Source organism: Myotis yumanensis, unplaced genomic scaffold, assembly GCF_028538775.1.
Source record: "Myotis yumanensis isolate MYYU_CA2020_CCGP unplaced genomic scaffold, mMyoYum1.0.hap1 SCAF_9, whole genome shotgun sequence".
Taxonomy (NCBI): domain Eukaryota; kingdom Metazoa; phylum Chordata; class Mammalia; order Chiroptera; family Vespertilionidae; genus Myotis; species Myotis yumanensis.
The window spans coordinates 3,882,066-3,895,299 of record NW_027223760.1 but is presented as its reverse complement, the minus strand read 5'-3'; the positions used below and the strand labels follow the sequence as shown (position 1 = coordinate 3,895,299).

The following is a 13,234-nucleotide window of genomic DNA, read 5'->3' as shown; positions in this document are numbered from 1 at the left end:
TGAGAGGTTAATGACGGTTTTCAAGCTGGCCACGGCAGCAGGCTGGAAGCAGGTATCTGGGATTTATTTATCTTCTATAATTGAAACTTTGTTGCCTTGAGCAGAGCTCAGGGCCAGCCAGGGCAGGCGGGAAGCTTGGCTTCATCTATCGCCAGGGGCAACCCAAGCCTCCTCCTCACTCCAGCTCCGTGGCTGCTGCCACCTTAGTTGGGTTAATTTGCATATTTTCTCCTGATTGGCTGGTGGGCATGGCTTGTGGGTGTAGCGGAGGTACAGTCAATTTGCATGTTTCTTTTTTATTAGATTAGAAAGGATTTAAAATGTATTGACATAGTTTCCACTGATATTTCATGAATTCATGCTTCTGAAACTTGTGTACATTGCAAAGGCACCTGTAGTATTACGTTCAACATGAAAATGCAAAAAAAAAAAAAAAAGTAACATGTGAGTTCCCAAGAACTTTTTATGATCTTAGAGAACTAGGACTTTTGAAATTCACATTCACTCCTCTGTTTATTCTCTCAGGTAACTTTGAGAATCTCTAGAAAAGTTTCTGAATCCCTATATTTCTAAAAAACTCCTCAAAGTAGTCACACCATGTAATAGTAAGAATTTAGAATCAACTTAAAGCCTAGAGTCTATTAACAAAAAGGATTACAAAGGGCCTGTGCTATAATGAAATAGCAAGTAATCAAGACAATAAAACTCAGATCATGAAGAATAAGAAAGTCTAAAGCTACTTAACACATTTCGTACCATGCAGGAGTTTTCTCGTGTTTCGCGCGCCATCTGTTAAGGACCGCTCACGAGTGTTCTCATTTTTCACACCCATGGAAAAAGGAGCGAATCTAGATACTTATGTAAATTTTGTTTAGTCCCTCTTCATAGAGGAAAATGTTTTACGCAGTACCATACGTTAAAAAAGTTAAACAATTAATTAATTGTTTTTGAAAATAAAAATGTTATAATTATTGAAAACACCTAAAGTACATTATGCTGATTTAAATAACGTGCAGTTTGCCCAAAAACGTGTGGTCCCTGGCGTATGTCTTAGAGATTTCTATGCGATACGCAATGTGTTAAGAGAAAAATAACTTAAATAAAGGAACAACTATTAAAATGGCATCAGACTTGCCCAGCCAGAGTGGTTCAGTGGTTGAAAGTCAACTATGAACTAGGAGGTCACAGTTTGATTCAGTCAGGGCACATGCCCAATCACATGCTTGATCCCCAGTGAAGGGTGTGCAAGAGGCAGTTAATTGATGATTCTCTCTCATCAATGATGTTCCTATCTCTCTGTCCTTTTCCCTTCCTCTCTCTGAAATCAATGAAATACCGTATTTTTTTTTAAAAATGGCATCAAACTTTATTTCAGCAGCCAGAGTTGGAAAGTTTAATTCTATGGAAAAATACTTTTCAAGGTACAATTCTTACTCAAGTAAACCAGTAATCAAGTGTGAAAGTAGAATACCTTTCAAACATCCAAGGACTCGAAAGTCAGGTCCCATATAACCCACCTAATGAAGTTACTTAAAGGTACGAGGAACAAAATGAGTGTGTGTACCAAGAAAGGAACGATATGGGCTCCAGAAAGCAATGACCCCAGTGAAGGAAAGCTTAAGGAAGACAGCTGAACAAGGCCTAGATTGGAACAGGGGTGTGCAGGGAGCGCCAACACTCTTCCCAGAAAAGCAGGTACCTGCCAAAATAATCGGATATGATCTAGCTTCTGTAGCAGGTAAAAACAAACAGCATCACAAGCTGATGGGGAATCATGAATTCATGCATTTTCTTCTTGCTATTAAAAACTCCATGAAAAACAAAAGAATGTCATGGTATGCTACTCAGATGTTCAGACAACATTTACTGAGTCATAGCCAACACTGTTTATTAACTAAATGCAATAAAAGAACTATACTGGGGGATACCGGGAGATTTACCAACCCTCAGAAAGCCCTACTAGTAACAGCAAGGAGTGTGTTTTAAGAACTAAGTTAGCATTCATTTCATTCACAGCAGAAAGTCACAGAATCCGAGTCAGATAAAGCAACAGCACCAGCATCCAATTTAAAGCTATAGAGTTCATTCACGACCAGGACCTGCAGATCAGAAGTGGCTGCAGGGCGCAGCTATAGGGTTAAGCCTCAGACTGACCTGTTGGCAAAACCACAAACAAGTCCCAGCTTAAAGGGCACAGTCCACTTAGAATAATTAGGATTGACCTTATGACACTCCCTAGATCCTGCCTGGGTAGCTAATGGGCTGTGGGAGGTGCAGTAAGTGCTGCCAAAACAAGTGATACTCACAAGAACAGTCTAACTATGGTGACCACTACCTTGTTTACCTCTGGCTATAAAATAAAGGCTCAGCTTGCCTTCTGGATCTCTCTGTGGCCTCAGCCAGACACAGGAAGATCCACCTAGACCCAGCTTATTCTCTCTGTCTGTCATTTCTTCATCCTTTCGCCACCCTCACTCAAGCTTTCAAACCCTTGGCTGAGCTGGCTCGGCACAAGTGGCCACCTGTGGAGAACAGGATTCAGTAGTGGGGGTGGAGCAAGAGGGGGTGGGTCAGTCATTGTGAGGCTTTTAAAGCCATTTGATATTTTTAAGCATGTGTATTCATTAATTTGATTAGTCTACTAATTCATGTAAATTAGTCTTACGTTATCTTATTTACCAAATGGAGGCAAGAACCCTGGGTAGGAAGAGCAGGGTAGCTTAGAGCAGCGGCCAGCAACATCTGTAAAGGGTCAGATAGTGGATATTCTAGACTTGGTGGGGCATGTGGCCTGATGAACGCCACAACTGTGCCATTGCAGTGCGAAGCCAATTACAGACAAAAGAGCATGTCTGCATTCCAATGGAACTTCATTTACAGAAGCAGCTGGTGGGCCAGATTTGGCCCGTGTACCATAGTTTACCAATCCCTGGTGCAGAAGAAAGACAAAGTGTAAGATAGACCCAAGGTATTTAGTGGTAGAAAAAGTTTTTTATATTATATCTTTACTCCTACTAAGTTCTCCTCTTTCACAGACAACGCTATGGTCCTTTACAGCCAAACTCTCAAATTACTCAGTTTACAGTCACTCTCCAGCACACTAATCTGATTGCTAAGCCCATCACCACTGAAAATGCTCAAGCCAGTTAAGATCTCGTAACTCCCAAATGTAGTTGACATGTTAGTGTGTACTGGCCTCTCTGCGGTATTTCAACATTTGAACAGCCCTACTCCCCAAATCCCCTCTTAGGACAGATTCCAGGGCTCTCCTATCAACTCTTTTCCTCCTATTGACTGGTCTAGTCTTCATTTCTAAGAGCTCTTTCAGGTCCGGTATCACGCAGGGTCCCCACCATGTCTAACAGCGTGGTGCATGTGTTTTATAGTCTACTAGAGGCCCCGGTGCATGGATTCATGCACCAGTGGGGTCCCTCGGCCTGGCCTGTGAGGATTGGGCTGAAACCGGCTCTTTGACATCCCCTGAGGGGTCCCAGATTGTGAGAGGGTGGTTCTCGGGTGACACACCCCGAATCGGGCTTCCTCCTCTCTGGTTCCGGGCGCGTCACCTGAGAACCGCAGCTGCCAAGTGACCGCAGCTTGGCAGCTCCTGCATTAAGCATCTGCCCCTTGTGGTCATTGTGCATCATAGCTACCGGTCGGATGGTTAAGCAGTCGAACAGTCACTTAGGCTTTTATATATATAGATAATGCATATCTGTTTCAACTACAGTAAGGTAACTGGGATGCGACCTTGCTCCCATCATAAAATACTAGAAAACTGGACAAAATGTATGAAGTACTCATTTTCGGATACTGGACAAAAGGCAGTCCAGGACTGTGGTTTCTGAGAGGAGTAGGACAAGTGAGGTGAGACCTATGATATTCTGCCTGTAGACATTTTCCAGGGTGCTGCCAAGGGAGGGAGAAACCCAGCAGAGTATGATGGTCTCAACAAGCTTAAGCACACATGATGGAGCACAGGGAGGCTGAGGCAGCTGCAGCCTGCGGGACAGAGGACTGGAAAGGAAGGAGCAGTCTACACAGCATTTCCCTGAGGCTTTTTGCTGAAGACATCTATGAAGCCAAACAGAGCCCCATGACCAAGGCAACAGCTCCAGGGAATGTGTAAGTTGAACATTATCAGAGCCCACACAATGTTGGAAAACATGTGGAACTTAACTAGTCAGAGTGGTGAATTGGGGGGAGGGAAGGGTATGACCAAGTGGCAAGGAAGAATAAACTAGCGCTACCCTGGCCATCACAAAAGTGTCATCGGGGGAACCCCAGTGGGTCTGGGAGTCAGAACTATTTTCATAATTATACTAAGACTTTGTCTTTTCCATGTTAATCCACTCAGTGATGTTTTACAGAGGCTGCACGATGTACACAACAGCATTACAATGACACCATCCAAGCTGTGCCTGTATAATTTTGTGTTTTAAAAAATTCCCAGTTAATTTCTAAAATAAAATATTCAATATTTATTATCCTCAGAAATAAAAACTCTATGGGGCCCTTGATAATTTTTAAGATGGTTAATGGTTCTAAAACCAGAATGTTTAAAAAGAAGCTTCAAAAGTTTTAAATTTATCCACAAATAACTGCCACAACAAAAACTCAATATTTTTTAAAGAAAGAAAACCCAAACTCCCTACAATATACTATTTTAATTCACAATGTCCACATTCAATAAAAAATTACTAGATGCTATAAAAGCAGGAGAATATCTACCAATGAGCAGAACAATTAGTTAATACAGTGAGAAATGCCAGGTAAATATATAGAAAGACTTAAATCCTATCTAATAATAGACAAACATGGTAATTGACCATACCGTCACTACGCCTCCCATCAGCCACTCAGCGTGATATGCAAATTAACCGCCAAAAAGATGGCGGCTACTTTACATACTGCAGGCAGAGCTGTTCGGCGCCATCCCGCCTGCCCCGCCGCCATCCGGGCCTGCTATTTGCGAGCCAGGGCAGTGGGGCGGAACAGCGCCATCCCACCTGCCCCACTATCTATGACCTGAGGCGGCGGGCATCCGTGTGCAACCTGACCCGGGGCGGCTGGGCGGGGCAGCAGAGATCTGCCGGCCCACCCGGGCGTCCCGTGTGCAACCCACCAGGGGCATCCCGTGTGCGACCCGACCTGGGGCAGCACCCCAACCCCCGGATCGGCCCTGTCGTGTGCGCGACCCGGGGTGGTGGGACAGGCACCAAGGGATGGGGCCTGCCATCTGCCACCCGGGGAGCGGGCCTAAGCCAGCAGGTGGTTATCTCCCGAGGGGTCCCAGACTGTGAGAGGGCACAAGTGGGGCTGAGGGACCACCCCTCCCCCTTTAGTGCACAAATTTTTGTGCACCAGGTCTCTAGTAAACTATAAAATGGAACTGAGATTAAAGAATTCAATTCTCTGAAAAATCAACTGGATGGGCTTTAGTGGATTACACACTTCCTAACAACGCTGAGTTTTGGTAAATGTAATAGAAACTATACAAACTAAAGCACAGAGAGAAAAACTGGGGAAAAAACAACAGTGTCAGTAATCTGGGGGAAATGTTATGCAATTTCACACACACACCTGAAATTCCAGAAACAGGGGAAGGAAACATAAAAAAGTTTTTGAAGAAAAATGGCCAAGATTGACCATTAAAAATATTAACCTACTGACCCAAGAAGCCTAACGGACACACTCTGTACATGGTTAGGGTGGAGAAGAGAGCATGTGGGGAGAGAGACACCCAGGAGCACTAACACTTTACTAACTATTCTAGATGCTCTCAACTTTTATAATTAATAAGCAGAATGAATCAACTAAACTTCATGCCTTAGAAATAATAGTATAAAGCACATTTTAAAATAAATATTACTTTTTCAAGAAAATAGCAGGATAATCACTACAATTCAAAGACAACAGATTTACAGAGTCAATTTCTTCAGGTAACACTTGAAAGGCAATACTGGAAGTATTTAAGTATTGGAACATATGTACAATTATCCTGACAATATTTGATTAATTATAAGAATTGGAAGCAGCATACAGTGGGGCCTTGACTTACGAGTTTAATTCGTTCCGTGACAGAGCTCGTAAGGCAAATTACTCGTATGTCAAATCAAAAAGTGAACGAGTGAGACACGTGATGCTGGGCTGATGTTGTGGTGTTCACTGTGACGTTTGCTGCGCCAACTAGCGGTGGGGTATCCGAAGCTGGCTCGTAACCCGAATTTTAGCTCGCAACTCAAAGCAAAAATCGGCCAAGAGACGGCTCATATCTCGAAAAACTCGTTAGTCGGGACACTCGTAAGTCAAGGCCCCACTATACTATTCAAATCAAATGTAACTGTATTTTTTGTTACGTCATTTAAATGTAAGCATATTTACCTTAATACTGACACAGTATGGATGGTAACACTGCCCACACTGAGAACAGGCCAGTAATCTTCCCTCTGCTCCTTGACCAAAACTGCCACAAACTACGCACATATCCTGAAATTAAGAACATGTGAACATAAGAATGTACTAAAATTTTATAATTTTATAGTATGATTCTTAGCTAGCACAGCTCTAGAGCTAGATATCAGATGGCTTCAGTGCACATGAGATAAAAAAGAAGTGGGCAAGGAGGATTCAGAAGTGGAAAACTGGAAATAGCTAAGTTCAAACCTGATGCAAAGTGAACTTGTCACTACTAGAAAACAGCACAACCGTATTGTGCATGGAGTTTTCTTCTTCATCCTTATTCGATGAAATATCAGCAGCAGACACCTAGAAAAAGCAAAAAAGATAAAATATCACGACCAAGTAGTGTTTATCCCAGGAACGCAAGATAGCTTTAGCACACAAAAATCCAATTGATGTAATTCAGCATATTAGCAAATAAGTCACGGGATTATTTGTAAAATGCAGAAAAGGCATTTGAAGAATCCAACATCTACTCACAATTAAAAAAAAAAAACTCAACAAATTATGAACAGATAGTAGCTTCCTCAAACTGATTTAGGATGTCTGTTAAGAAAAACAAAACAAAACTAGAGCTAACACCATATGTTATGACAGAAGATTAAATGCTAACTCCCTAAGATAAAAAACAAGGTTACCTGATTTCATCCCATCTACCCACCACTATACTAAAGGTAACAGCAAATGTAATAAAGAATAAAAATGAAATGACATAAAACTTTGTTTGCAGACATAATTGTGTATGCACAAAATCTACAAATGAATTCTACAAATATGCAACTAGAAGCAATAAGGGAGTTTTAGTTAAGGTTGTAGGATACAAAATCAATATGCAAAAATGAATATTGTCTCCAGATAGTAACAACCACAATATGAAATTGAGACAACATTACCATTTACATTAGCATAAAAAATATCGAAGACTTCACATGAATCGAGAAATGGTGTGAGAAATCTGTATGTTAACAACTAAATAACAGCACTGAAGAGAAATTAGAGACCTAAAAAATGGAGAGATACACAAAGTACATCGTTAAAAAGCCAATTTCCCCCAGACTGATCTGTTGTTTGAATGCAAACCCAACCAAGATCCCACCAGACTTATTTGTAGAAATTGACAAGCTAGTTCTATAATTCATACAAAAATATGAAGGATTTAGACTGATCAAAACAACTTTGAAAAAGTAGAATATTAGAAGACTAATGGTGTCTAATTTCAAGAGTAGTTACAAAGTAGAAGTGATCAAAACAGCCCAGTATTGGATTGCCTAAAGATAGAGAAAATTTAGAGATTCCAAAATTAGATCCACAAATATACAGATAACTAACTTTCACGAATGATACAAAGGCAATTCAGAAAATGGTACTAAAACAACTGGATATTCAGTATGCCAAAAAGTAAACTTTGATCCATACTCACACGAGCCATAAAAATTAACTCAAATTGGATCAGAGATCTAAATGCAAATTCTAATACCACAAAACTGCTATAAGAGCCCTAACCGGTTGCTCAATGGATAGAGTGTCGGCCTGCGGACTAAATGGTCCCAGGTTCGATTCCGGTCAAGGGCATGTACCTTGGTTGCGGGCACATCCCCAGTAGGGGGTGTGCAGGAGGCAACTGATCGATGTTTCTCTCTCATCGATGTTTCTAACCCTCTCCCTTCCTCTCTGTAAAAAATCAATAAAATGTATTTTCTAAAAACTGCTATAACACTGAATACATTCCCAACATTTCTCAGACACCAAAAGCACAATCCACAGAAGAAAATATATTGGACTTTGTCAAAATTAAAGCATCTGGTCTTCACAAGACATAGTTATGAAAAGAAATGAATTTGCTTTCTTAAAACAGGACCAGAACCCACGTTTCTTTGCTCCTTTAGTAGTAAAATTAAACAATCCCACCTGACTCCTGAACTTAAAATGACAATTAGAATTTGAAAAACAGGATTTTAGGGAATAGTTACTGCAGGAAATATTACCTGCCAAATAGTCATCGTTTTTTAAATATACATTTAACTAAAGCCTCATCAAGTGTCAACAAATATTTATCAATCTTAAAATGTCAAAGTAGTCATAAAATCCTCCACATTTTAGAGTCCGTACTAACCTGCAACATCTCTCATTTCTTCTGTAAACCATTTTATATAACGCTGAGAACAGCTCCAACCAAACACTTAAATGCCAACAGAATTTTTTCAAGTAAACAAGAATATGACAGGAGTTTGCCCTTTTTTAAATAATAAAGAGAATATCCATTTGGATTTGGGAGGAGTGTTAGCATAGAAAGAAAGTGTCAAAAAAAAGAAGGCAAGAAAAAAGAAGAAGGATTGGAAAGTAGAAAGCCTGACCAGAAGTGTTTAAGCAAAAACACAGTAAAATAACAATGTTAGCCTATTTAATGTGACTCTTAACATCAACATCATTGTTATCCAAGAGATCACCATCATCAGTCGCCGTGTTAAGGATTACAGCGAACAGAAAGAAGGAGAGCCTTACCCCGGGCAGCACAACAGTCCCCATTCCACTTTTCAATTTGGACCTGCCTCTGCCGCCACGGCCGGACAGTCCTGCACCTCGAGGTCTCCGCTTTCCTGGAAACCCCGACCCACGGCCCTACACAACAGATAAGGACAGGTCAGCATTCTGTACAAGCCCCAAAGAATTAAAAAAATTAAATGGGAGGCAAAATATCTTATTAAATGTTACACATATAGTTTCTTCTTTTTTTATTTTGATCAGATAAATATTGAGATATCAGGGTTAATACTTGTGTCTTTTAACATATATTCTGCAACTTAAAAACATAAACATAAAATACATACAACCTCAGAGTCAAACTTCAGGTCTGTCGGTTACAAATGCCCTATATCTGCAAACCCTGGCCTTATTTTTCCATTGCCTAACCCTGCATTCCAGATGGCTAGAACATCCACAGCCCACCCAAGGATCTCCATGTGCAACACCTGTAATCAATATACAGGAAGTATAAGAAACTACTCTGGCTACCTAGTCTCTCAGTAATCATGGTAAGAGCTAACCTGCTGAAGACTTACTAGGACTATCAGCATGTTTTACTCTCAACAATCTTATAAGGTCAGTCCTATTTTATTATCCGCATTTAAGAGACACAATGCACTGAGGGATGAAAGTTGCAATAACTTATCAAAAGCCACAGACCTAGCAAGTCTGGTTCTTAACCACTATTCTGACCTGCCACATTGCACGAAAGCTAATTTTTGCTAGTACACAATAGTATTTCTTCTAGCCATTAAAATTGTCGACTTCTCTTACTATTCAATAGTTGTCTGTATGGACTGAACATGAGTGCCTCATTCTACTATAGTATTTAGAGTGCAGTCTAGTTATAGGTAGGAAAATGGCTTGCTTTGAATCATCTAGATAATAATTACTTAAAACAAAAAAAAATTTATCTGAATTTTTTCCCAACACAAGAAAAAATTCTATGGGAAAACACGTTAAATTCCCAGATATTTTAACAAATAAATACTAGAATTATTTGTTGTGGTTTTCTTTTTCTTGTTTATACTCAGACTTACCTATTACTACCTCAAAAACCTAAAATTTACATATCCTTGTATGTATTTAAAATTATGCCTGGCTGGTGTGGCTCAGTGGTTAAGCATCAACCTATGAACCAGGAGATCACAGTTTAATTCCCTATCAGGGCACATGCCCGGTTTGCAGGCTCAATCCCCAGTAGGAGGCATACAGGAGGCAGCCAATCAGTGATTCTCTCTCATCACTGATGTTTCTATCTCTCTCCCTCTCTCTTCCTCTCTCTGAAATCAATAAAAATATATTTTAAAAATATATTAAAATATTCAAGAAAATCCTTTGCTATTTTTTCCCTAACAAGTTAAATAGTATTTATGTTCAACTGATCTCACTAATCACAGTTTGAAATGTTGCACTCATTACCCATTTAGCAGAACAGTTTCAAAGTCAATAATTAATGATTATATTGTGAGCATAAGACACATACATCTGAACAAAAGGGGAGGAAGTAATCTATTTCTTCCTTCAGTTTTAATAAATCCTTCCAATTTTCAAACTGCCCCTCCTTGTCCTCTAGATCTCTGAGCTTCTTTGAACAAGGGGTAGTGTAGGGATGACTTGGATAGTTTCTTCTTGTTCTTTTGTTAATAGGTATGAAACAATTTTTAAAACTTAAGTCAAAGATTAAATGAAGACTATAATAATCTCACAATTTATTTTTCCCCATCATCCAATGACACCAGTGAAAATTGGTGGTATTTGCTTCAAAACTGTCAAGCAAGTCATCTTTAAACACTTAAAAAAATACTTATACTTTCAACACCTTGCATGATATCAGAATGAGTTAAAAAAAATCTTCCAATGCTGATAGAAAATTACAAAGTGGAATCTACAACTCCTTTGAAATCTTTGATTCATCTAAATTAAACACCCTTATTCCAGAATTACATCAAATGTAGAAGATAAAGGAAAACTGTGTTCTTTAGTCAGTAAAATATTTCAACTTTTCAGATGATTAACAATTTTCAAATTAATTTTTTACTCTTCAAAATGCATTAGACTAAACTTACTTTAAGAACGAGGGGAGTCACCCAATGACATGGAAAAGGCCCTATAATTTTGAGGTTAAACACAGCCAATGAAATCTGCAGCGACTCTGGTATTTCTTCTCCACTATTACATTAATAGCTTAGTGTAGTTTTTCTTTTGTAAGCAACAAAATTTTATATTATCACAAAAAATAACCAATAACTAATTACTTCATAGCCTCTGTGACAAGGATTTGACGCATACTGTTAAATACAACATAAAAGGAAGAAACCATGGAAAAGGTATTAAAAATTTACACTTAAAATGAGAGATGCAAAATTACAATTTAATTTCCTCCTAATTCATATTTTTAAGTGCAAGCAGGTTGTCTCTTCATTATTAAAATTTTTAGGTTAAAGGCATGGCTCTGAAAGCTGAACTAGTTAGAAAAGAAAGGTTCAATTCTGAACTTCTACTCGGATAAGACCAGAAAGAAATGATACATGAATGTAAATGCAATTTTATTTACCACTTTGATGCTCCAAATGGCACTGCCAGGAAGCTGCCTGGGTTTAAAAATTTCCCGACCTTCTGAAATGTCTGGGGACCAGGAAGGTGGGCTCACTGTATTATGGGTACTCCAAGCCCCCTAGGATATGGCAGGTGAGAAAATAGATGTGTAAAACTCAGCAACATAAAAGGTCAAAGCCAGCAACTAAGGAATTTTAGAACAGCAAAAACAAATGCAGACGTGTGGAAATTTAGGACAAATTGCTTCAAGTTAGGGAAAAGAAGCTTATCACTTACAGTGACTTTATACTTAAATGTTTGCAGCTACAAATTACATTCAATATTTTATTCTGGTTGAAACATTAGCACAATGAAACATTAAAAATTAAGGTTTATATGAAATCAACACTGACTTATGCATTGCAATTAAAACACTAAATATAAATAAAAGGCAAACTCTAAAATTAGCACTATAAGAAACTATTTGGGGATTACTTTCTTCAAACAACAATCAGTCACTCCACTGGAAAGGAGAATAGATAACCTTAAAGAATTCATGTAACCCATTGCTATAACAACCCAACCAGTAGGCAAAAAAAGCAATCAGAAAATGCAATAAAAAAATGAGCAATCAATAGACACATTCACTTTAAATTGTGGGAAGTTCGTTTGTAACCTTCAGATGCAAATGCCATTATAATCCTAGCATCTAATTACTCTTCCTTCAATGACCATTCGTTGTGAATTTTGGTTTTTAGTTAAGGGACTATTATACTTAGATTACATCCTAGGGATTAAGTTGAAAACTGAAAATGTTAAAGCAATTGTCCTAAATTTACAAATTAAAATGCCTAAAGTATCTGATTATTTATACAAGAAATAGTAACTTATTAAAATAGTTACAATTAAACTAAGACATTTTACTACCAAATAACTACATTCAGCAATAATCTGAACTAATATGATGAAAACGCTAAGCAGCATGAAGAAAAATGTTTACTCCACAAAAATAACACTTTAAAGGAAAACACAAAATAAATGTCAAACAATAAAGTACTATTTTGAATTAGGTAATTCAACAATGCTTAAACTTTAGACAACACAGTACTTACCAGGTTTCTAGAATATTATCTAACTAATACATAGTAGCCTATTAATCACATAAAAATACCACGGGGAATTTAAATAATCAACCAAAAAGAAGAGCTTGACTATCCTCTGTGGAGCAGATAGTTAATGGGAAAACAGTATTTAAGGAAAAACCACGGAGGAAGAGACTGCACTTTTAATCAATCTACCTACCTCCCTCAAGCTCAGCTAAAGGCTACACTGCTCTCGCTCACTTCCCTACTATGAGTCTACTTCCTGCAGACCTGTCTTCTTTCCTGTGGGTCCAGGTCTTTGGTAACCTGCTGTCACTGAAAGGCCTTCCTCTAGGCTTATTTACTCAAACTCAACATCCACAGAGCTCTGTTGGGTTCGGAGCAGCCCTCTGTGAAATGGATCCCTGCCGTCGCTGCCAAACTTCGACCTTCATCAGTCGCCACGGAAGTTCTTCCTCCACCTGCCCTCCAAAACCCTGCCTCTCCCAGGGCTGGAGCTGGACAACCTTCTCCCCACGCAGTCGTATCCTGAATGGTCTTGTTGGCAATGAGGGCTGGAAACACGCTGATGGATCTGTTGTCTCACAAGTTCACATGTTCTGAGAGAA

The 13,234-nt window shown here is 39.1% G+C and overlaps 1 protein-coding gene across 15 annotated transcripts in view; it reads right to left on the bottom strand.

Moving 5' to 3' along the window:
- Positions 1–13,234, bottom strand: part of KMT2C (lysine methyltransferase 2C) — a 255,758-nt gene that overhangs the window by 84,470 nt on the left and 158,054 nt on the right. For 14 of the 15 annotated variants that reach the window (XM_070423607.1, XM_070423606.1, XM_070423611.1 and 11 more), the window contains 4 exons: positions 11,543–11,662; positions 8,965–9,081; positions 6,667–6,768; positions 6,385–6,489 (listed from right to left, as the gene is read on the bottom strand). In XM_070423607.1, coding sequence (XP_070279708.1) covers positions 6,385–6,489; positions 6,667–6,768; positions 8,965–9,081; positions 11,543–11,662 — 444 coding nt within the window. The remainder of the gene's footprint in view (positions 1–6,384; positions 6,490–6,666; positions 6,769–8,964; positions 9,082–11,542; positions 11,663–13,234) is intronic. The other variant, XM_070423615.1, reaches the window with a different exon arrangement.